We start from the raw sequence: 25,152 nt of genomic DNA, 5'->3' as shown, positions 1-25,152 counted from the left end.
AACTGCAGTTCACTTCCATGCACTCGGGCAGTTATAGATGGCTAATAAATAGTGGCCTAGCCAGCATCATCTACTACCCATGAGAGTATGTAAAAAAAGGTGATTTTTAAGACACAGTTTGGTTCAGGTGCTGGTGGGCAGCTGAGTAAAGGAATCTTTGGAAATATAGTTGTGTTGAAGCAGTTCCCTTCGCATTTCAGTTGTCGTCTTAGTTTGTTCTGTCCAGATAGTGATTCTTTTTATTTGGCTTTGTTGTGAAGGTACATCAACCAAGGCCGTGACATTGGAACGTGTTCCCAATCTGTCCTCTGACACTGTTCCAAGCGTCGTTGTGATGTGGAGGAGCCGGTGTGGGATTGAGGTGGACAAAGTTAAAAATCACACAACGCCAGGTTATAGTCCAACAGGTTTATTTGGATGAACTAGCTTGCGGAGCACTGCTCCTTCATCAGGTGGTGAAGTGCTCCAAAAGCAGGTACTTCCCAAATAAACCTGTTGGACTATAACCTGGTGTTGTGAGAGTTTTTAACCAAGTGGAGTCAGCAGAGATTCCAGGTACAGCAGGAATACACTGTGATTGGGCACTTCACAGACTCCAGAGTTGACATTAAATTCAACAACGTCAGATCATAACCACCAGGCAGCGACTGTTGGTCATGGTTCTATTATAGAATCTCTACAGCATGGGAGCAGGCCATTCAGCCCATTGAGTCCACACCAACCCTCCAAAGAGCCTCCCACCCGAACCCCATGACACTTGCATCCCAGGAATGAATAAACGATGTCCTTCAATTTCTTGTGTTCTTTCACATGTTTAGTTGGCTTTTCGTTAAGTGTATCTCTGCTTTTTACCTCAACGATTCCCTGTGGTACTGAGTTCCACCCTCAGTCTGGTCTCCTGCTGAAGGTGTTTCTCTTGAGTTGCTTCATGTATTTATGATGTCCTCCTGGACCAGCCCTGGATTGTGAGCAAAGTGATACTGTCAGTTGTGCCACAGCTCCCCTCACATAATGCACCATATAACAGACCCTCAGCCTCCTCGAGGTGAATCCCAGCACAGTCTCCCTGCTTTAGAACTTCAGGACTATCATGCTGATCTTTTACTTTTATTATTTTTCTAATTTATACCAAAGATGTTATACCTAGGTATCTCTCGACCGAACAGAAATTGGCGGTACGGTGGCTCAGTGGTTAGCACCGTTGCCTCACAGCGCCAGGGACTTGTGTTCGATTCCAGCCTCAGGTGACTCTCTGTGTGGAGTTTGCACATTCTCCCTGTGTCTGCTTAGGTTTCCTCCGGGTGCTCCGGTTTCCTCCCACAGTCCAAAGATGTGCAGGTCAGGTGAATTGGCCATGCTAAATTGCCCGTAGAGTTAGGTGCATTAGTCAGAGGGAAATGGGTCTGGGTGGGTTACTCTTCAGAGGGTCAGTGTGGACTGGTTGGGCCGAAGGGCCTGTTTCCATACTGTAGGGGATCTAATCTAATCTAATCTAATCAAATGACAACTTTGTACACTTTTCGCTGAATTCGCCTATCCCCGTATTTGAGTGCACGTGACAATAAAACTAATTCGAGGGAACTCAGCTTTTAGTTTGAATGGAGTGACCTGGAATTACAGAGTACAATCCTGAACTCATCAGTCACAAGCCTGCAATCCCATCTAATAAAAATGGGATTTAGCTTCTTTTACAGATGTAAGCCTGTGGCCCAGGGGATGAGTTATGAACATCACAGAGATTGCATCCTGGCTTAAGTCTCTGATTCCATTCATGTATTGTATTGGCAGCGCTACACCCAAAATAAAATCCTGAGTGTTTAAACCAGACAGTAATGTCAAGCTGAAGAGAGGATCAGGCTTTTAGTGACCAGCTGTGCTGTTGGTTATTTTGCCCTGGGATAGAATTTCTCTGAAAGTGGTATCAGACATTACAGAATTCATGGATTTTAACTTTTAACCTGGACATAAAGCTTTTCTGCTGGGACCTTGCACGATGTATTTGTTCTTGCAAGGTTTGTTGTTGTAAGTCTGACAGAAAAATACAACATTGCCGATACTGAAAATCTCCCGGCAAAAAGCAGGGTTTGTTCTGAATCCATTGGTGGGGAGGAGAACAAAGCTTTAACATTTCAGATCGATGGCCTTTCATCGGAAGTGGGAAAAGTTGGAGACTTGACGGGTTTTGTAACCAGTGCGGAGACCAGGGAAAGTAATAAATATAGAAGGTCTGTGAAAGGTAGCACTGAATAAACATCAGGAGAAATGTTGCTGCAGCGTATAAGGAGACGTCCTGAGATGTGTGGAGAAATAGCATGTGGGTCTGAAAGAAGTCTCGATGACAACCGCAGTCTCATAACCACCAGCTGATGTACTGAAAATGGGGTTAAAACTGTACGGTAGGGAGACAAAAAAAACCAAATAACTACGGATGCTGCAAATCAGAAACAAAAACAGAAATTGCCGGAAAACAGAATCGGATTCAGTATGACTCTTCTTCCATTCTGAACTGAAATGTTAACTGCTTTGCCTCTACAGATGCTGATTTTCTCCAGAAACTTCTCATTTCGAATCATAGAATCCTTACAGTGTGGAAACGGGCTGTTCGGCCCAACAAGTTCACACCGACCCACCCAGACCCATTCTCCTACCCTATTAGTCTACATTTCCCCCCTGACTAACACACCTGGCCCTACACATCTCTGGACATCCCGGGGCAATTTAGCATGGCCAGTTCACCTAACCCATACATCTTTGGGTTGTGAGAGGAAACCGGAGCACCGGGAGGATACTCTCACAGACACAGGGAGTATGTGCAAACTCCACACAGACAGTCACCCGAGGCTGGAATCGAACCCAGGTCACTGGCGCTGTGAGACAGCAGTGCTAATCACTGAGCCACTGTACTTGGTTTCAGAACTGTAGAAACGTAGTGACTCTCACATCCGTGTTCAGGATATTTTCCAAGGCAGCTGTTTGCTTTGGGTCACCTGTCAGGGTCCCCTCGACAGTCAGTTAGGGTTTTCTTAATAACCCCTGTGTATCACCCTGGGACACTGCACACTGGTGCTATATAAACGTATGTTGTTGGTACATATTTGGTGAGGAAAGGCGGAGACTGAAGATTGGAGTGAACGTCCTGGCTAAGATTTGGAATACGGAGAGAGTACTTATTTTTTTAAAAAACAGGCAGAAGTTGAAATGTAATACAACTAAGAGGATGAAAGGAAAGTGTCGAGTAGGAAGGTTAAAAGGAGTCTGAAGTCAGACAAATGGAAACAGTATAATGTGATCACTTGTGAAGAGATGCGTAGGATGGTGACCTTGGATTGAGCACAGCTAAACGTGGATTAAGCAAACCACTTTATGGGAATCCCTTGGGTGCCCAGCTTAGTGCTGCCTCCATCATGTGATAGATGTTGTAAACTGATCCAGAGCTGCAGTTTTTCAACACAACAGGCTCCAACCCTGTTTCCTTGTGGAAACGAAACCAGTCGGCCGAGTTTTAGTTGAGGATCCGTGACCTCGTGGCTGAGAGGTATTGGATTGAATGGGAAAGAATGGCATAGAGCGGGTGTGCGCCAGGGCGATGGGTTACAATAGTAAAGGGTGATCACAATTCTACGTCCTGAGGACACAGACTATTGTGGTGTACCTGTCTGGGGCATCCTTTATTTCTGTTCAACCACACCAGGAGAGTATAAATCAGGAAATTGTGCTAAATCTCTATGATGCACTAATTGATCCACACCCAGAATACAATGAACTGTTATGGTCACCTTCTTTAAGGGAAGGTATACTGGCAATGGAGCAGGTTCACTCGGTTGATCCTGGGCACGGAGGGGGTTGTCTTATGTTACAGGTTAACTATTTAAGTTTGTACTCATTGGTGTTTAGAAAAATGAGAGGAGACCTTAATGAAACATGGAAAATTCTTAGGGGTCCCGACAGATGGAGAGTTTGTTTCCCTTTGTGGGAGAGTCTAAGCTTAGGACATAATCTAAGAGTAAAGATTGCACATCTAAGACGGAGATAAGAAGGAATCTCTTCTTTCAGAAGATAGTAAATCTATGGGCAGAGGGTTTTTGAGGCTGTGCCATTAAGTATTCAGAACAACCTTGATTATCCGAACGAGACGGGTGGGGGGAGTATTTTGTTTGGATAACTGATTGTTCGGATAATGTTTTACCGGATCTTGAGATCTTGTTTGGATAGTCTGAAATTCAGATAATTGTCGTTGGGATAACCAAGGTTGTTCTGTATTCAAGACTGAGAGAGATTTTTTTTTTAATCAGTAAGGGAATCGGGGGTCAAGGCAGGCAAGTGGAGTTGAGGAGTCTCAGGTCAGCTATGATTGCATTGAACGGTTGGACCGAATGGCCTGCTTCTGTTTTATTTCTCATGGTTTTTATAGAATGATGACACTTCTCTCCCCTTGGGCCTATCTTTTGCACACCCTGCATGTGAGAATTGTCTGTAAAGTGCTAAAGATATGGGGAGAGAACAAAGTCTTGGACGAATTTGGAAGCGAGTTTGAGAATGTTAGAACGATACATTCCCAAACCAGGGGTCAATATAGGAGCTCAGGAGAAGAGCATGTGAAAGTCCTGCTTCAGTTGTATAGCAAACTGGTGAGACACGTTCAAGTCCCCTTGCCTAACAAAACATATGCTTCCATAGAAGGAGTGCAGCAGAGGTTCCCAAGACTGAGTCCAGATGTCCTTTGAGGCAAGATTAAGGAAACTAGGCCAATGAATTGAAGTAGGAATGGAAATGGTTGATATTATTGTGGCGGAGGATACCATGGACACAAAAACAGAAATCACTGGAAAAGCTCAGCAGGTCCGGCAACATCTGTGGAGAGAAATCAGAGTCAACATTTCAGGTGGAGTGACCCTTCTCTCCACAGATGCTGCTGGACCTGCTGGGCTTTTCCAGCGATTTCTGTTGATTGAGAGTTCTTTTGGTTTCGATATCATGAGCATGTGTTTCACAGATGACCAGTAATAATTCCTAACTCCAGTACTCAGAGAATGTCCTGTCCCTAAATAGTCTGTGAGATGTTAAAACTCAGGGTTTTTGCACCTGACTCTGTGTGTGGACAGGAAACTCACCCTGTTACCCCAGCATTTCTTTGATTCAGTCCTTAGCAACACCTCAGATCTACCTCTTTCCTCGCTATCTCCCTGGGTCCCACCCCCCCACCTTACTAGTTTAAATCCTCCCAAGCAGTTCTAGCAAATTTCCCTGCCAGCATAATAATCCCCTTCCAATTTAGGTGCAATCCATCCTTCTTGTACAGGTCACTTCTACCCCAAAAGAGATTCCAATGATCCAAAAATGTGAATCCTTCTCCCGTATACACCAGCTCCTCAGCCAAGCATTCATCTACTGTATCCTCCTAGTTTGTAGCACTGGGAGTAATCCAGATATTACTACCCTTGAGGACCTCCTTTTTAAATTTCTGCCTAACTCTCTAATCTCCCTTCAAAATTTTAACCTTTTCCCTTCCAATGTCCCTGGTTCCAATGTGGACAATGACCTCCTGCTGGCCCCTCTCCCCCATGAGAACATTCTGTACCCTCTCTGAGACATCCTTGATCCTGGCACCAGGGAAACAAACACCATTCTGCTTTTTCTCTGCTGGTCACAGAAATGTCTGTCTGTACCTCTGACTACAGAATCCCCGAACACAATTGATCTCTTGGAAGCCGACGTACCCCTCGTTGCATTAGAGCCAGTCTCAATACCAGAAACTTGGCTGTTTGTGCCACGTTCCCCTGAGAATCCATCACCCCCTACATTTTCCAAAACAGCATACCTCTTTGAAATGGTATATCCACAAAAGACTCCTGTACTAGCTGCCTATCTCTCTTACCCTTCCTGGAGTTGACCCATCTATGTGACTGTATCTGAGACTCTGATTATCTTATATGTCTGTAACCCTCTGATTATCTTATATGTCTCTATTAAGTCACCTCTCAACCTTCTTATCTGCAACGAAAACAGCCTCAAGTCCCTCAGCCTTTCCACGTAAGACCTTCCCTCCATACCAGGCAACATCCTTGTACATCTCCTCTGCACCCTTTCCTTGACTATTGCACCTAACCTACACTTCCCTGAGCACTATGGGCAAACTAGCATGGCCAATTCACCTAAACTGCACATCTTTGGATTGTGGGAGGAAACCGGAGCACCTAGAGGAAACCCCACACAGACACGGGGAGAATGTGCAAATTCCACACAGACGGTCGCCCGAGGCTGGAATCGAACCCGGGTTCCTGGTGCTGTGAGGCAGTAGTGCTAACTCTGCTGCCCTGCAAGTTCAAGTTACTTTAGTCTGCAGTCTCTCTTGTCTTGTGAGTTATTCCTAATTCCAGTTGCTTACAAGCCCTGCTCATATTGAATCCAGTACCTGACGACTTATTTGGTCACTTAAAAATATTTGGATGGCACTGATTTGGTGCCTTTTATTGTAATAAAACAGCAAGATATTTCACAGGGAGGGGTATGAAGCACGTTAAACTCTGAGCCCCATAACATCTGAGTACAGATGGCCAAAGAGTGAGGTTTTAAGGAATATCTTAAACAAAGAAAGAGGCAGAGAGGTTTAATGAGGGAGTTTCTGTGGAGCCATTGAATTCAGGGATGTTGAAGAGGACAGAATTGGGAGGAGGACAGATATCTCAGAGAGTGAAGGACTGGAGAAAGTTACAGAAATAGAGAGGGGGAAGGATGTGCCAGAGCTTGGAAATTAGTCTGAGAAACTTAAACTCTGTTTCTCACACAATGTAGGTCAGCATATAACAGGTTAAGAGTTGAACAGGGCTTGACAGGAGGAAGTAAAATATGAGCCCAAATCTGAGAAGTTTGAAACTTTTATCAGAGAAGGTGACTGGATTAAATCTGGATAGTTTGCATTGGCTTAGCAAAGTGGGTCACCTCTGAGTCCAGGGCATTGTTTTAGGACCACTGGAAGTGTGGAGCAGCAGACGTACTGACAGAGTGCAGCATTGTCAGAGGTAACTCTTGATGGTGAGATTTCAACAAAAGCCTCTCTTTTCCAGCTGAATGGGTGGGTGTGAAAGACCCCACGCCCACTGTTCCTGGGTCTGTGACCTGGACTGGGGTTTTACTTTTCCCTCTGTCAGTACATCCCATCGTTTTGGTGCCCCTTTCATTTTGGCTGGTGACCCATTATCTAGGACCATCCTTGCTCAGTAGTGAGTGCTGAGCCCATGACCATCTTCATTTGTAACGCTAAGGTTCACACTGTTTTCCCGGGCAATTTGTTTGGGAAAACGTGTGCGGTGCACACGGAAATGTTGATTTGGATTATATGAACAATCTCAGTAACTTGCCCACCAAACTTAATTGGTGGTTTGAAAGTTACTATTGAATCTGTTCTCCAGCCTTGTGGGCAATGTTTTCCAGATAATGCCAGCGCCCGGTATTGAATGAAAGCACCCTCCTTATCCTTCTCCTGCTATTTAAGACCTTAAGATACAGGAACAGAAATTGCCCATTCAGCCCCAGTGAGTCTGCGGCACAAAGCAATGAGATTGTTGCTGATCTGAATTAAAAATCTCACAACACCAGGTTATAGTCCAACAGGTTTAATTGGAAGCACTAGCTTTCGGAGCGCTGCTCCTTCATCAGGTGGTTGTGGAGGACACAATTGTAAGGCACAGAATTTATAGCAAAAATTTACAGTGTGATGTAACTGAAATTATACATTGAAAAATACCTTGATTGTCTGTATTTTTCAATGTATAATTTCAGTTACATCACACTGTAAACTTTTGCTATAAATTCTGTGCCTTACAATTGTGTACTCCACAACCATCTGAAGAAGCAACGCTCCGAAAGCTCATGCTTCCAATTAAACCTGTTGGACTATAACCTGGTGTTGTGAGATTTTTAACTTTGTACACCCCAGTCCAACACCGGCATCTCCAAATCGTAACTGATCTGATAATTCTCACCTCCACTTTCCTGCCTTTTCCTCAGAACCCTTGATAGTCTTAAGGATTAAAAATCCATCTACGTCAGCCTTTACATATTTAACGACCCAGCTTTTCTGCGGTAAAGAATTCCACAGATTCATGGCCCTCTGAGAAAAGAAATTCCTTCTCATCTCTGATTTAAGTATACTGTCCCCTATTCGGAGATTATGCCCTTCAGTCCTAGACTCTCCCACAAGGGGGAACAACCTCTCTCTCTATCTACTTTGGTCAAGTCCTTTAAGAATCTTGTTTAGCAGTCTGTTTCTATCAGGCTCTAACTAAATACAATGCATGGCTTTAGATTTGTCCCAGGGTGTTCCGAAAAATAGCTACCTGGATAAGCATGAACTCTGTTCCTCCCTCCATGGATGCTGCCAGACCTGCTGAATTTCTCCAGCATTTTATTTTGTTTTTATTTCCGAACTCAAGTTTTCTTTTTGGATCTGCCAGTGCTGTTCAGGAATCCCTTGCCCACTCACTTCAGAGATTGTAGGGGCGTTGGGGAAGCTGTCTGCTGGACCCCAATAGTTCTGATTTCTCTTCACAGGTGCTTCCAGACCTGCTGAGCTTTTCTAGCAACTTCTGTTTTTGTTTCTGATTTCCAGCATCCTTTGGGGGTTTTATTTTAAGCTGTTTTCGTGCTTACTGCTAAAACTCTGCCGTCTCCTCTATTTTCTTGCAGGGGCCAATGAGGAAGATGAAGGGGATGACATGTTGCTGAAACACAGGAAGGAGTTCTGGTGGTTCCCCCATATGTGGAGTCACATGCAACCGCATCTGTTTCACAACGAGACAGTTTTAGCTGAGCAGATGAAGCTGAACAAGCAGTTTGCATTGGTAGGTCCCAGCTTGGATTTATATTCCCTTCTGGAGCAGGCAGTGAAGACTTTGTGAATCCAGCCTGTTCGACAGATCACTGGAATCCCAGAACCTGCCCCATATTTAACTCAGAGTGATCAACTCAACAAAAAACGCCTGTATATACTCGAGTAATAGTCGGATTTTTTTGACTAGAGTCATAGAGATGTACAGCATGGGAACAGACCCTTCGGTCCAACCCATCCATGCCAACCAGATATCCCAACCCAATCTAGTCCCACCTGCCAGCACCCTGCTCATATCCCTCCAAACCCTTCCTATTCATATACCCATCCAAATGCCTCTTAAATGTTGCAATTGTACCAGTGTCCACCACTTCCTCTGGCAACTCATTCCATACACGTACCACCCTCTGTGTGAAAAAGTTGCCCCTTAGGTCTCTTTTATATCTTTCCCCTCTCACCCTAAACCTATGCCCTCTAGTTCTGGACTTCCCCCACCCCAGGGAAAAGACTTTGTCTATTAATCCTATCCATGCCCCTCATAATTTTGTAAACCTCTATAAGGTCACCCCTCAGCCTCCAACGCTCCAGGGAAAACAGCCCCAGCCTGTTCAGCCTCTCCCTATAGCTCAAATCCTCCAACCCTGGCAAAATCCTTGTAAATCTTTTCTGAACCTCTTCAAGTTTCACAACATCCTTCCGATAGGAAGGAGACCAGACTACTTTTTAAGGTTAAATTTATGGGGTCGCCTATTACATGGATGCTAGTTCTGAGGTGCTGAAATTCATGCCCATCAAATTAATACCATATAATTAGCAGAAACCCAACTGATCTCTCAACAAATGAAAAAAATGAATTATGGTGATTCTGAAAACCTGGCGCGGGACACAACAGCCAGTGGACTGGAAGACTGGGAGCAGAGCGGAATAACTGGCAGGCTGGAATACTGGAGTGAGATGTGACAGCCAGCACACTGACTCATAAATGTCTATCTGTTATCTGAAGAGCTAGGGTTAACTTTTACGCAGGATATGTGAAACATTCCAGGTTATTTTGCCAAAATCAGGGGGTTGACTTTTACTTGAGTTTGACTATTACTCTAGTATAAATGGTACTTAAAATCATAGAATCTGGAACTCACTGCGTGTAAGGCTGGTCGGGGCAGAAACCTTTGTAACGTTTAAAAAGCACTTAGGTATGCACTTGCAATACCAAGACATGCCAGGCCATGGGTCGAGTGCTGGAAGTTAGAATTTGAAGAGTTAGGTGCTTTGTTTTTGACCGGCACAGACTTGATGGGCCAAATGGCCTTTCTCTGTGCTGTACACCTCTGTGGCTAATCACTGAATGGTGAGTGCCATTTGTCTGTCAGGGCTCTTTGGTAAAGTTATCCAGTTAGACCCACATCATTGTCCTTATTACTGCAACTCTGGTCCACTCAGGTTTTCCTCCACTTCCTTTTTGAACGTTACTATTGAATCTGCTTCCACTGCCCTGACAGGAAACGCAATCCAGATCATTGTTTGCATCTTGTGTTAAAAATAAACTTACCTCAGTTTGTCTCCTTGTCCTTTTGCCAACCTTCTTAAAACTTGCTATTTCTGGTGATTTCCCCTTCTCTCAGAAGAGACATGTTCCCATTTTTTACACAATTAAAACCCCTTCAGGATTTTGAATGAAACTCCTTTCAACCTTTTCTGCTCCCAGGGATAGCATCCCTAATGTCTCTACGTTCTCTGCATAACTGAAGGCATCATTTGGTTGACTCTTCTGGAACCTCACTGCGGTTCAAGAGGACCACGGGGCACCCTGCAGGCATATTGCTAGTCTGATGACGGGCCTATGTCCAAAACATCGATTCTCTGCTCCTCAGATGCTGCCTGACCTGCTGTGCTTTTCCAGCACCATACTGTCAACTCTAGTCTCCAGCATCTGTGCAGAAATAGTTTTACTGTGCACGTGAATTGAAAGTAACCTGAAGAGTGTTTTGAGACCGGATGCTTAAAGTGAGAAGATGCTGTAGTCCTTAAAGCCGGTCCATCGAAACATCGCCTCATAGAATCTCTGAATTGGAACTGTGCAGGAGGCCATCCAGCCTGCACTCTGTCCATTACCTGATGCCAGTCTCCTACATTTTCCCAATATCCATGCACACCATTGCAATCCAACTAATCCCTCAATGACCCCTTGAATGCTTCAGTTCAACCTGCCTCCACTGCAATTCCAAAGCCGAAAAGTGAGCTGCTGGAAAAGCACAACCGGTCAGGCAGCATCCAAGGAGCAGGAGAGTCGATGTTTTGGGCATAGCCCTTGATCAGAAATGGGCTAATGTCAGAAACGTCAACTCTCCTGCTCCTCGGATGCTGCCTGACCAGCTGTGCTTTTCCAGCAGCTCACTTTTCAACTCTGATCTCCAACATCTGCAGTCCTCACTTTCTCCACCAAAATTCCAGGCATCTTGAGCAACATATCGCCATGAAAAACATACGGAGACTATTCAACCTCAGGGATGTTCTGCCATTCAGTTAGATCCATGGCTGACCTACACCTTAACTCCATTCTCCCGTCTTGGTTCCAAGGCTAGACGCTGGGTCAGGATGCTGGATCATCCTCCTGACAGCACCTGCACTGCAGTGCCTCACCATCTTCACCTCGAGGGCTGTTCGGGATATGAAATCACCAGCAACTCTTCCATTGCCTTGAACAAATTAAACAAAAACTTGTTTTACAGAAATCTAATCTCCATTTTGAAGCCTCAAGAAGTTTGTGAGGGAGAGTGTTTGCAGATTTCCTATGGCTTCTGTATGAGAATGTGTTCCCTGACATTAACCCAGAACAGCCTTGCTCTGATTTGAAGGTTGCATTCCATGTTGTGCTCTCACCCACTGGAGAAATTTTCTCTCTTTTGACCCCAACAACTTCAGAAAGAGAAACAGTAACTGTGGAGTCATAGAGATGTACAGCACAGAAACAAACCCTTCAGTCCAACTCATGCATGTCGATCAGATATCCCAACCTAATGTAGTCCCATTTGCCAGCACTTGGGCCCATATCCCTCCAAACCCTTCCTATTCATATCCCCATCCAGATGCCTTTTAAATGTTGCAATTGTACCAGCCTCCACCACTTCCTCTGGCAGATCATTCCATATACGCACCACTCTCTGTGTGAAAAAGTTGCTCCTTCAATCCCTTTTCAAACTTTTCCCTCTCAACCGAAAGCTATGCCCTCTAGTTCTGGACTTACCCACCCCAGGAAAATTGTCTGTTTATCGTCTCCATGCCCCTCATGATTTTATAAACCTCTATAAGGTCACCCCTCAACCTCCAACGCTCCAGGGAAAACAGCCCAGCCTATTCAGTCCCTCAAATCCTCCAACCCTGGTAACATCCTTGTAAATCTTTTCTGAACTCTTTCAAGTTTCACAACATCTTTCCGATAGGAAGGAGACCAGAATTGCATGCACTATGCAAAAAGTGTTTGATAGAGGTTTATAAAACCATGAGGGGCATAGATACGATAAATAGAGAAAGTCTCTACCCTGAGGTGGGGTAATCCAGAACTAGAGGGCATAGGTTTAGGATGAGAGGGGAGAGATACAAAAGAGACCTCAGGGGCAACTTTTTCACACAGTGGGTGGTACGTGTATGGAATGAGCTGCCAGAGGAAGTGGTGGAGGCTGGTGCAATTGCAACATTTAAAAGGCATCTGGATGGGTATATGAATAGGAAGGGTTTGGAGGGATATGGGCCGGGTACTGGCAGGTGGGACTAGATTGGGTTGGACCGAGCTGTACATTTCTATGACTCTATAACAGCTGAAAGAATACTTGTTCACAGGTACTAACTGCCAAAGACTTTATGCTGTAATTAATATCTGGAGACCAAAACCTCTGAGGTCCTTATAGCGTTATATTCTTGTAGAGAGCCTGATCGCCCACTGTGGATATTTGGGAAATCTCTGTGTCTCCTTCTGTACCCACTGACCTGTGCTAACTCCTGGACAGGCAATGCCTTCCATTTCACAATTCACATCCTTTAGTTTTCAATCGCTCCATCTCCCTCCACACCTCTGTAACCACCCCAACCCTTCTGAGCTCTGGCCTTTGTGCATTCACAGTCTTCATTGCTGAGCCACTGGTGCCCATGCAGATAGTGCCTGCTGGACTTTGCTCCATTGAATCTCCTGCCAACACCTCTCTGCTTCCCTTCCCCTGAGACAATCCTGAAAACCTACCTCTGACCAACCTTCAACCAAACGGTTGTAATATCGCCTTTCATGCTTCACTGTTAAATATCATATGATCAGCCCCCTTGTCATATTTTATTACATCTGTCTTGATGTATGAATCCAAAGAATTCTTGTGAACCCACTTTTAAACAATTAATGTGGAATTTTGGATGGAAGTCTTCAGTATTCCCAGGCTGTCATTCCAGTGTGATTCCAAGAAAGTGATGTTTGGGTTTCAGGCTAAATTGGGCAGAAATCTCCATCCTAGTTAGTCCTTTCTTCATTCACAGAATAAGTAAGGTCCTGCAGAATGTCCGTTATCCGAACAAAACTTCAGGGCGAACTGTTGCTCAGTAAACCTCGGGGGAATGCACAGCCTCAAATCAAATTCTAATAAGACTGACGGTTGCATCATATCTGGCAAGAGTATTTGTACAGTGTGCTGCAGTTCATTCCCAATGTAAATGCACTTTGACATCTGTATTGCAATCTGGAACTGTGGATGGTGACTGTAGAGGGTCCAACTTCCTTTTTGTCACATGGTTAACCAGAAATCTGTTGTATTCTGTCTCCGTGCCATTTCTGTGGGGAAGAAATTTGAAACACCGCCTTTTTAGCTGTGCTGGGAAATTGCTTGGTCATGACCACCTGGTTTGGGTATTGAACTGAGAACTTCTGGCTCGGAGGCAGGGATATAACCCATTTCCCCTCAAGGAATCCTCTGCGTTATTATCTTGCCTGTTTTTGTAGACTCCACACAATTAGACGGAATTAAACATCAATAGTTTCCATTGGCCCAATATTATGAGGAGGTGTTCCTAAACTCTGAGATGGGCGACTTAACTCCACTTAAGACCTGATTTGTACATACTGCCACTGAATCCTTTCATCCTAGCAAGCACTGCTGATGCTTCGCGAAAGAGGTCAGGACAGAAAGCAGCTCAAGACGTTCCTTGTCAATGGCAGATGTGTTCAACAGCCTTTTAAGTTGTAGCCTCCTATACCCTAAATCCCCGCTGTCTGCCCATTCCACTGTGAACAGCTTATGTTTTATTCATGCTGGGGAGTTGAAATCACTGCACGCTCTGTGGCACGGTGTGTGATTTGTCTTCAGCGGTTCGGGTAGGCCAGCGTAATGGGAATTTATCTGAGCGGCTCTGATGGAGTACAATGGAAATGTATGAGGAGAAAGTGAGGTCTGCAGATGCTGGAGATCAGAGCTGAAAATGTGTTGCTGGAAAAGCGCAGCAGGTCAGGCAGCATCCAGGGAACAGGAGAATCGATGTTTCGGGCATAAGCCCTTCTTCAGGAGGGCTTATGCCCGAAACGTCGATTCTCCTGTTCCCTGGATGCTGCCTGACCTGCTGCGCTTTTCCAGCAACACATTTTCAGCTATAATGGAAATGTAGCACTGTGCCAGGCTGTGAAGTGGCTTTGTGCTGCTTCCCCTCCCCCCCCCCCCCCCTCCCCCAATCTCTCAGTCACACAAACAGCAGTGAAAGGGAGACTGGACTCCACAACAGTCTTATCAGTGATCACCTCCTCAAAATGGACTGTTTCCCACCGGCCTCCTCCTGAGCTTCCACTATCAGTTGAGGCAGCAGTTCAAGGCTTGGTGAGATGATTTTCCTCTTTCACCCTGCACCCCCCCTCCCCCACTTACTGAGCCCAGCTGAATAAATTAGGCTGTGTTTTTCTGATCCCCACAGCTCTGCCATGTGTCCACTTTAATCTGTTTACTGAAGATAACCTCAGCACAGTTGACTGTAACACAATCCATTGTCCTAACTGTCGTTTAACGTAGGTAAAAACAATGACTGCAGATGCTGGAAACCAGATTCTGGATTAGTGGTGCTGGAAGAGCACAGCAGTTCAGGCAGCATCCGAGGAGCAGTAAAATCGACGTTTCGGGCAAAAGCCCTTCATCAGGAATAAAGGCAGAGAGCCTGACGGGTGGAGAAATAAGCTAGAGGAGGGTGGGGGTGGGGAGAAAGTAGCATAGAGTACAATAGGTGAGTGGGGGAGGGGATGAAGGTGATAGATCAGGGAAAAGGGTGGAGTGGATAGGTGGAAAAGGAGATAGGCAGGTAGGTCAGGTCATGGGGACAGTGCTGAGCTGGAAGTTTGGAACTAGGGTGAGGTGGGGGAAGGGGAAATGAGGAAACTGGTGAAGTCCACATTGATGCCCTGGGGTTGAAGTGTTCCGAGGCAGAAGATGAGGCGTTCTTCCTCCAGGCGTCTGGTGGTGAGGGAGCGGCGGTGAAGGAGGCCCAGGTCCTCCATGTCCTCGGCAGAGTGGGAGGGGGAGTTGAAATGTTGGGCTACAGGGCGGTGTGGTTGATTGGTGCGGGTGTCCCAGAGATGTTCCCTAAAGCGCTCTGCTAGGAGGCGTCCAGTCTCCCCAAGGTAGAGGAGACCGCATCGGGAGCAACGGATACAATAAATGATATTGGTGGATGTGCAGGTAAAACTTTGATGGATGTCGAAGGCTCCTTTAGGGCCTTGGATGGAAGTGCGGGAGGAGATGTGGGCGCAGGTTTTACAATTCCTGCGGCGGCAGGGGAAGGTGCCAGGATGGGAGGGTGGGTTGTAGGGGGGTGTGGACCTGACCAGGTAGTCACGGAGAGAACGGTCTTTGCGGAAGGCGGAAAGGGGTGGGGAGGGAAATATATTCCTGGTGGTGGGGTCTGTTTGGAGGTGGCGGAAATGTCGGCGGATGATTTGGTTTATGCGAAGGTTGGTAGGGTGGAAGGTGAGCACCAGGGGTGTTCTGTCCTTGTTACGGTTGGAGGGGTAGGGTCTGAGGGCGGAGGTGTGGGATGTAGACGAGATGCATTGGAGGGCATCTTTAACCACGTGGGAAGGGAAATTGCAGTGTCTAAAGAAGGAGGCCATCTGGTGTGTTCTATGGTGGAACTGGTCCTCCTGGCAGCAGATACGGCAGAGGCAGAGGAATTGTGAATACAGGATGGCATTTTTGCAAGAGGTAGGTGGGAAGAGGTGTAATCCAGGTAGCTGTGGGAGTCGTTGGGTTTGTAAAAAAAATGTCAGTGTCAAGTCAGTCGTCATTAATGGAGATGGAGAGGTCCAGGAAGGGGAGGGAGGTGTCAGAGATGGTCCAGGTAAATTTAAGGTCAGGGTGGAATGTGTTGGTGAAGTTGATGAATTGCTCAACCTCCTCGCGGGAGCACGAGTTGGCGCCAATGCAGTCATCAATCTGGCGGAGGAAGAGGTGGGGAGTGGCGCCGGTGTAATTACGGGAGATCAACTGCTCTACGTAGTCAACAAAGAGACAGGCATAGCTGGGGCCCATACGTGTGCCCATGGCTACCCCTTTGGTCTGGAGGAAGTGGGAAGATTCGAAGGAGGAATTGTTAAGGGTGAGGACCAGTTCGGCCAAACGAATGAGAGTGTCGGTGGAAGGGTACTGTTGGGGGGAGGTCGGGAGAGGACAAAACGGAAGGCTTGGAGGCCCTGGTCATAGTGGATGGAGGTGTAGAGGGATTGGATATCCATGGTGAAGATGAGGCGTTGGGGACCGGGGAAACGGAAGTCTTGGAGGAGGTGGAGGGTGTGGGTGGTATGTGGGGAGTTCCTGGACTAGGGGGGATAGGACAGTGTCGAGGTAGGTAGAGATGAGTTCAGTGGGGCAGGAGCATGCTGAGACAATGGGTCGGACAGGGTGGTCAGGCTTGTGGATCTTGGGAAGGAGGTAGAACCGGGCAGTGCGGGGTTCCCGGACTATGAGGTTGGAAGCTGTGGGTGGGAGATCTCCTGAGGTGATGAGGTTCTGTATGGTCTGGGAGATGATGGTTTGGTGATTAGGGTTGGGGTCATGGTCGAGGGGGCGGTAGGAAGAGGTGTCCTCGAGTTGGCGTTTGTCTTCAGCGGTGTAGAGGTCAGTGTGCCAGACTACCACTGCGCCCCCTTTATCCGCTGGCTTGATGGTGAGGTAGGGATTGGAGCAGAGGGATTGGAGGGCTGCGCGTTGTGAGGGTGAGAGGTTGGAGTGGGGGAGGGGGGTAGACAGGTTGAGGCGGTTAATGTCCCGGCGGCAGTTGGAAATGAAGAGGTCGAGGGCGAGTAATAGGCCAGTGTGGGGTGTCCAGGTGGATGCAGTGTGTTGGAGGTGGGTGAAGGGGTCCTCGGAAGGTGGGCGGGAGTCCTGATTGTGAAAGTAAGCTCGGAGGCGGAGGCGGCGGAAGAATTGTTCGACCTCACGGCGTGTATTAAATTCATTGATGCGTGGACGGAGGGCGATGAAGGTGAGTCCTTTGCTGAGGACTGATCATTCGTCCTCAGTGAGGGGGGAGGTCTGGGCGGATGATTCTTGATTGGTCGGGGAATCAGGAGTACTGGGGAAAACTCTGGAAAGTGGACGTGAGGAATGTTGGATCAGCTTTGATCCTATTGAATGGCACAGCTGGAACGAAGGGCAGAGTGGCCTACTCCTGTTCCAATTTCTTATGGTCTAACGGACTCAAAATGCTAACTCTGTTTCTCTCTCTACAGGCGCTGCCAGACCTGCTGAGTTTCTCCAGCAATTTCTGTTTTTGATTCAGATTTCCAACATCCACAATTCTTTGCTTAATAATACTGTGCTTAACCTTTTGATGTTGCAGAACTGCTTGTATTCTGTTGCAGTCATTGGAATGGTGATCGTGACATGTTCCATGAGGTTGTAATTGAAGGGGCTGCGCGTGCTGAATTGTCTTTCAGAATAGTCCTTTCTAATCAAAGCCCCGGACTCTTGCAGGACCACGGTATCCCGATTGACATGGGTTACGCAGTGGCACCACATCATTCAGGGGTATACCCAGTTCACAAGCAGCTCTATGAAGCCTGGAAATCCATCTGGGGTATCCGAGTCACCAGCACAGAGGAGTACCCCCACCTGAAGCCAGCCCGATATCGCAGAGGGTTCATTCACAATGGTATCATGGTGAGTACCTCTGACAGGTTAATGCGGTTGTGGTTTCGCGTGTCTGAGTCATTTGCTGCGGATCACCAGTTGAAATTTGTCTTGCAAAGCGTTTCTTCCCTTCTCCAGTCGATGAGAGTGATTGTCTTGTGTGTTGTTATCGCCCCCAGTGGTTGAGGCTGGAATTGCTCAGTCTGAGAAATAAAAATAGAAGACTTACATTCAGAAAAAAAAACTTCAGGACATCTTCCAAATGCTTTGCAACCAGTGATTTGCATTTGATATACAATGATGTACAAGTATAATTGCTGTCATCATGTAGGAGATACAACAACCATAGAGGTGAGTTCTCATAATATGAAATCATGAGGGGTGTAGATAAGGTGAATGTTAGGTGTCTTTTCCCTGGGGGGATTTCAAGACCAGGGGGCATGAGAGGAGAAAGATTTAAAAAGGACCTGAGGGGCAACTTCATTAGACAGAAAGAGGTTTGTGTGTGGAATGAACTTCCAGAGCAAGTGATGATGTGGATATGGTTACAATGGTTAAAAGACATTTGGATAAGTTCATGAATAAGAAATGTTTGGAGGGATATAGGCCACACGCAGGCAGGCGGGACTAGGTTGGGATAATGGTCAATGTGGATGGCTTGGACTGACAGGCCTCTTTCTGTGCTGTATGACTCTATGACAGGATCACTTATTTCATAAAAGTTAGTTCAGCGGTGAAAGTTGATGGGGCCAGCACCTCTACTCATCTCCAGAGTAGCTGTCTGAGATGTATTATATCACCTGAAGCAGGCAGGAGCAGAGGCTGTCCGTTTCATGACTCAGCTGAAAGACAGTGCCTCTGATTGTGCAGCACTCCTGCAATATTGCACTGAAATTCAGACCAAAGTATCAGGTCAAATTTCATGAACCATTGACCTTCTGATTCTGGGGCAATGGTGCCACACGGCCACAGGATGCACTGCAGAAATTCACCAAAAAAGCTTCCTTAGCTGCTAAACCCACAGCCACGTCCGAACCCACAGCTGCTTCCAAATACACTGCCACTTCCATTTCGAAGGATAAGGGCAGCAACTACAAGGGAACACCGCCCCCCCTGTAGTTTCCCTGCAAGCCACTTAACCATCCTGCCTTTGAAATACCGAACAACCTCAGTTATCCAAGCATCAATTATCCGAATTTTGGGTTATCTGAACAAGATGCCAATTTCCTGTAAAAACGTTATCCAAACAATCAGTTATCCGAACAAAATACTCCCCTCCCGTCTCGTTCGGCTAATCGAGGTTGTTTTGTATATTGCCATTCCTTCACTGTCACTGGGTCAGAATCTTGAAAAATCCTCCCTGAAGGGCATTGCGGGTCAGCCCTCAGCACATGGGCTGGTGTGGGTTAAGAAGGCAACTCACTACTGCCACCTCAAGGCCATTTAGGGCAATAAATGCTGAACTCGCCAGCAATGCCCACCTCCCACAAGTGAATACAAAACAAAATTGATATAAATAGCGCACAAGGGTATGGGGATAAGAGATTGGCCCAAAGTAATTATGCTTGTTTGAACAGCTGTTGCAGGAACAATGGGCCAAATGGCCTCCTCCTGTTCTTAGTGTAGACTTGATGGGCTGACTGGGCAGCTTCTGCACTCTGTGACTCTGCAATTATTGGGAAACCATAAATTACTGCTACGTGTGGCAGAATGAGTTCCCATTTAGAGTCAGGCCCTTTGATCCATTATGTCTGCACCATTCATCAAGTACCATCTACTGTAGTCCCATTTCCCAGCTCTTGGCCTGTAGCCTTGTCAGCTCTGGCATTTCACATGATCATCTAAATACTTGTTAAATGTTGTAAATGTCTACCACCCTTTCAGGCAGTGAGTTCCAGATACCCACAACCCTATGGGTAATAAAATCTGTTCCTAGTATCCCCTCTAACCCTTCTCCCCTTTGCCCTAAACCTATGATTTGGAGATGCCGGTGTTGGACTGGGGTGTACAAAGTTAAAAATCACAAAACACCAGATTACAGTCCAACAGGTTTATTTGGAAGCACTGGCTTTTGGAGCGCCGCTCCTTCATCAACCACCTGATGAAGGATCCGAAAGCTAGTGCTTCCAAATAAACCTGTTGGACTATAATCTGGTGTTTTGTGATTTTTAACTTTGTAGCCCTAAATCTACGCATCCTAGTTAATTGACCCCTCTACGAAGGGGAAATTCTTTTGCTACCTATACTATGTGTGCCCCTCTCAATCTTGTATATCACAACCAGCCTTGTCTGCTTGAAGGAAAATAACCCTAGCCTTTTGAGTCTGTCTGCATTGCCCCATGCAGGCAACATCCTGCACTGCCTCCAGTACAATCGCATCCTTCCTACAGTGAGGCAACCAGACTTACACACACTACTCCAACTCTAACTCCAACTCTGTATCCCCGTTTTTAGTATAGGATCTGCAGTGCAGAAGGGAATAACGTGATGTTTGCCAAAGGATTTTAATTCTCACTTTTTTATTTGGGGATATGGATAATACTGTCGAACGTTTAAGGAACTTCTCACATTTCGATTTCAAAACGGAAACAGCCTGGCCACCAGTGTTTGTGGACTGAAGCGTGTCACTCATCAAGTAACCTGTACTCCAGCAGCCTGGGATTCCTCAAAACCATTCGGAATGTTTTTCAGTCTGGATTCCACGATGGAAAATGGGTTGCAAGTTCAGTGCTTTCTTACACAATGGAAAACATGCCACAACAACGCTTGGTGCACAGATAAACCCATGTTGACAGTAACTTGATGAATATTTTTCTCTGTCTCTCCTTCTCCCACATCATCCAGGTTCTGCCTCGTCAAACCTGTGGACTGTTCACGCATACCATCTTTTATAATGAGTATCCGGGAGGCTCGAAGGAGTTGGATAAGAGTATTCGGGGCGGTGAGCTCTTCCTTACTGTGCTGCTGAATCCGGTAAGTTAGATTTCATGCAGACCTCACTGTGGGAATATTCCCACACGCAGCGATGAGATACAGTTAGAACAGACTATTTCTTGCATATCGTCACTTTAATTAAAATGACAACAGCAGTCTGCAACTTCAAAGCAAAAGCAAAATACCGCAGATAATGCAAATCTGAAACAAACACAGAAAATGCTGGCCAAACTCAACTGTTCTGGCAGCATCTGTGCAGAGTCAAGCAGAGAGAGAGAGTGTTAACATTTCAAATCCAGTATGACTTCTTCAGAACAGACAGCGGGAGACCTTGAGAACTGGCAGTTCTTAAGCAGAGTCAGACAAGATTAGAAACTTTGTCTCACTCACTCTCACTTTCACTCACTTCATCTCTCTCTCTCTCTCTCTCTTTCTCTTTCTCTCTCTCTCTCACTCACACACACACACACACACACACACACACACACACACAAACTCTCTCCATCTCTCTTTCTTTCTCTCTCTGTCTCTCTCTCTCTCTCTCTCTCTCTCTCTCCGTCTCTCTCGCGCTCTCTCTCTCGCGCTCTCACACACACTCTCTCTCACTCTCTTTGTCTCCACAGTTGCTACTGCGTTTCTCCAGCATTTTCTGTGTTTCTTTCAGATTTCCAGCTTTGCAGTATTTTGCCTGAACTTCAAAGTTGCAGACTGCTGTTATCATGTTTCTTTACTGTTCCATTAGTAGCTGTCGTTTGAGCAGCTGTGGGAGTCCACACAATTTCAGCCTGGCATTTCTGATGCCATCTTTGATGTGTTCTGATGGCTTCACAAGCTAAAGAAAAAAGGAACTTGCTGTGCTGGTCACATGACTGTGGAAGGCAGAGGATGACCCTGGTACATGATGCCCCTTTGTTCAAGGGCAATAGGAGTAGGTGATCAATACTGGCCTTGCTAATGATGTTCACATCTCAGGAAGGAGTGAAGTAAAAGTGACAGACAGAACTCTAATTCCAGAAATCTGTGCAGCAGAACTTAATCTGTTCAATGAGTTGATGAGAAATATGCATATAAATCACAAACAATTGCTTCATCTCAATTACATAATTATTTTGAAATGTAGATGGTTTTGATCCCCATCCTTTAAACTGACAAACCCCAACATAGCCGATGAAATTTAAATTTCAACTAATCAATCTACTTAACCATGCTGCAAAATTATTAAACATCATCAAAGAACAATTAAACTGATTCTGAGCTATTACGCTGTTGGTTTAGCAATCATTGTTTTTTGTGAGATTAATTGGAGTCACTTCAACAGAGGAGGACATTAAATTGTGCATTATTTGACAAATCACTTGCTAGGCTTTATAAAGCAAGGCATCAAGTCACTCTTTCTTTTAAGGATTGATTTTTTTTTCCATGGGATTTGGGCGTTGCTGTTAGGAGCATTTGTTGCCTGTGTTCACCTTCCTTGAATTGGTTGGTCCTTTAAACAATTTCAGATGGTTGCTGTGGGTCTGGAGTCACATGTAGGCTTGACCAAGTAAGGATTGGCAGATTTCCTTCCCTAAAGGACATTAGTGAAACAGATAGGTTTTTAGTACAATCAATGATAATCATGTGGCGTAGCAATGTAGATCAATTAAATAAATTTAAATTTCTTCAGCTGCCATGTTACAATTTGTGTTGTGTCCCAAGAGCATTTGCCTGTAATCTTGGTTTTAAGTAATGTTGTGGAAAGCTACAGGAACATGGAGAGTTCCTGTCATTCCCAAAGTATAAAAGTATTTTATAAAAGAATAACATTAATTTTGTGCAATTAGGTTCAATTAGGGGTAAATTGTTTGACAATAAACTTGGAGCCAGGAGTTTACAAGCACCTGACAATGTGCAAAATTCTTTCATCTGTAATTGGTATTTGTATTTTCAGCAATCAGAATCTAGTGGTTCCAAAGGCAGGTCATGTTCAACACAGCTACAGCACAGCAGCTGAATAAAACACAGCACCCAACATGAGATAACACACTTTGTTGTCCAGTTTAACCAAGCTACTCAACAGGAGATCAGTTGTCATTTACAAACAGCGGAATGTTCTGGAACTGATGATAACTTTTCCTGAAATATCCGATTTAGCGGCATCACACTTGTGGTGTCAGCCATCAGTATTTGTGATACGGGCTTTAACGTGGGAACGTAAGTTAGCTGAAATTAGGCCTGCACAATGTTAATTAAATTGGGTCTCTCTGTAATTTGGGGGGTGGAGGTTGGGGGGGGGTCACAGCAGGTAGATGGGCACCTTTGTGGGGCAGTGGTAGCATCCTTGGACCAGGAGGCCTGGCTCCAAGTCCCACCTGTACTTGAAGTGTGTAATCTCTGTAAATATCTATAGTGTTAATATGCAATTAATTGATTTTATAAACAGCTTAAAAATCATCCAATCGTTGAGGACTTGCTCTCTGCGTCCATTCTTCTGTCACACTTTCTCATTATAATCAATTCCTGAGTTGATGTTTACTGTGAAAATTACCTATGTAAACTTGTAACACTGCAACAGCCAGAGATAACTTAATGGCTTCGCAGCTTATCATAGCTAAGCTGCACAGCTCTGATCGTGAAGAAAATCTTCAAATTCCCACCTGCTCGATTCATTTGTTTTGGCCTCCTAAAACTGGAAGTAATCTTTTTTTGCTGAATTGAAAACCTGAAGTCTTCCGGTCTTTCTGTATTCGCTCTTGATCTCTGAATGATCTTCACCCATGGGACACCATTCCCTGAGAGAATCCCTTGGGGCATTCTCCAACAAACTCCATTTGTTTCTCCTTGAAGAGACCAAACCTTCAACTCAAAGCTGTCATCAAACCTGAGGAGAGAAAAATACAAGGCCGTGCTCAGCAGGTCAGGCTCCATCTGAGAGACGAGAGAGCAGAGTCTCTCAGATGGAGCCTTTCTCATCAGTGATGTTTCATCCAGTTTAGAAAAGGTTTGAGAGGTACCCAATTTTCACCAATGCAAGGAAAGAGAGGAGGTCATTGATTGAATGAAACGCAAGAGAGATGAATTGAGCAATGATGGGGGAAGGTGATATGGGTGGTCATGAGTCAAATATTTTCATGGGCATATTATTAAGGTGAGAGGTAAAGGATTTAAAGACATGGGGGGAGGTTTATTTTGCACAAGATGGTTCATGCGTGGAGTGAACTTCCAGAGGAAGTGGTGGATGTGAGTACAGTTACAAAATCTAAAAGACGTTTGGATAAGTAGATAAATAAGAGAGGTTTGGAGGGATGTGGGCCAAGTGTAGGCAGGTGGGACTAGATTAGTTTGGGATTATGGTCAGCATGGATTGGTTGGACCGAAGGGTTTGTTTCCTATGACTCTATAAATCAAGAGTAGATAGTCTCAAGCAGGTGTAAATAGCACCCGTAACAGAATCAATTCCAGTACCTCTGTCCAAAATATGGGAAGCAGTGAAATGGTTGAACTGTGTTGGAGCATGACGTTTGTTCAGGCACCGAATTGAAAGATTGGAATGCTGTTTGTTGAGTTTTGATGGGACAGTGTATGGAGTTGAGTTCCGAGGAGGATGGGGACTGTATTTGGCAAGCGACTGGAGACTCAGGGGCATGCACCCAGAAGCAGAGATATTTATCACCCTTATGTGTGTTTCTTCTACCCAGTGCACAGGAGACCACAGTAACAGTTAGACCTCACTGTTAGAACATAGAACAATACAGCGCAGAATGTTGCGCCGACCTGTGAACTATTCTCAAGCTCGACCCCCTACACTATCCCATCATCATCCATGTGCTTATCTAAAGATTGTTTAAATCTCCCTAATGTGGCTGAGTTGACGACATTAGCAGGTAGGGCATTCCACGCCCTTACCATGCCTCTGACATCTGTCTTAAATCTATCACCCCTCAATTTGTAGGTATGCTCCCTTGTACACGCTGACGTCATCATCCTAGGAAAAAGACTTTCACTGTCTACCCTATCTAATCCTCTGATCATCTTGTATGTCTCTATCAAATCCCCTCTTAGCCTTCTACTTTCCAATGAGAACAGACCCAAGTCTCTCAGCCTTTCCTCATAAGACCATGTGGCTTTGATGTTGCCCAAGACCCCTGCAGTTGCCAAAATGCTGCAGGTAAAAAAAAAAGACAAGGGCAGATTGAGAATAGACAGGCGGTCAGTCAACATCTCAACGAAGAATGCCTTGCTGTGAAATTCCTTTTCCAGCACATCCACATT

The 25,152-nt window shown here is 45.5% G+C and overlaps 1 protein-coding gene across 1 annotated transcript in view; it reads left to right on the top strand.

Annotated features, from left to right (window-relative positions):
- The window catches only part of ndst2a (N-deacetylase/N-sulfotransferase (heparan glucosaminyl) 2a), a 111,737-nt gene that overhangs the window by 46,451 nt on the left and 40,134 nt on the right, over positions 1-25,152 (top strand). The window contains exons 3-5 of the mRNA XM_043679076.2: positions 8,686-8,840; positions 17,812-17,997; positions 20,812-20,940. Of these exons, the coding sequence (XP_043535011.1) occupies positions 8,686-8,840; positions 17,812-17,997; positions 20,812-20,940 (470 nt within the window). The remainder of the gene's footprint in view (positions 1-8,685; positions 8,841-17,811; positions 17,998-20,811; positions 20,941-25,152) is intronic.

The sequence above is a fragment of the Chiloscyllium plagiosum genome, unplaced genomic scaffold (genome assembly GCF_037043375.1).
Source record: "Chiloscyllium plagiosum isolate Xiang-an unplaced genomic scaffold, Cpla_swu_hap1 HiC_scaffold_43, whole genome shotgun sequence".
In the NCBI taxonomy this organism is placed as follows: domain Eukaryota; kingdom Metazoa; phylum Chordata; class Chondrichthyes; order Orectolobiformes; family Hemiscylliidae; genus Chiloscyllium; species Chiloscyllium plagiosum.
Note: the sequence above shows the minus strand (reverse complement) of the source record. Positions and strands in the feature narration are given on the sequence as shown.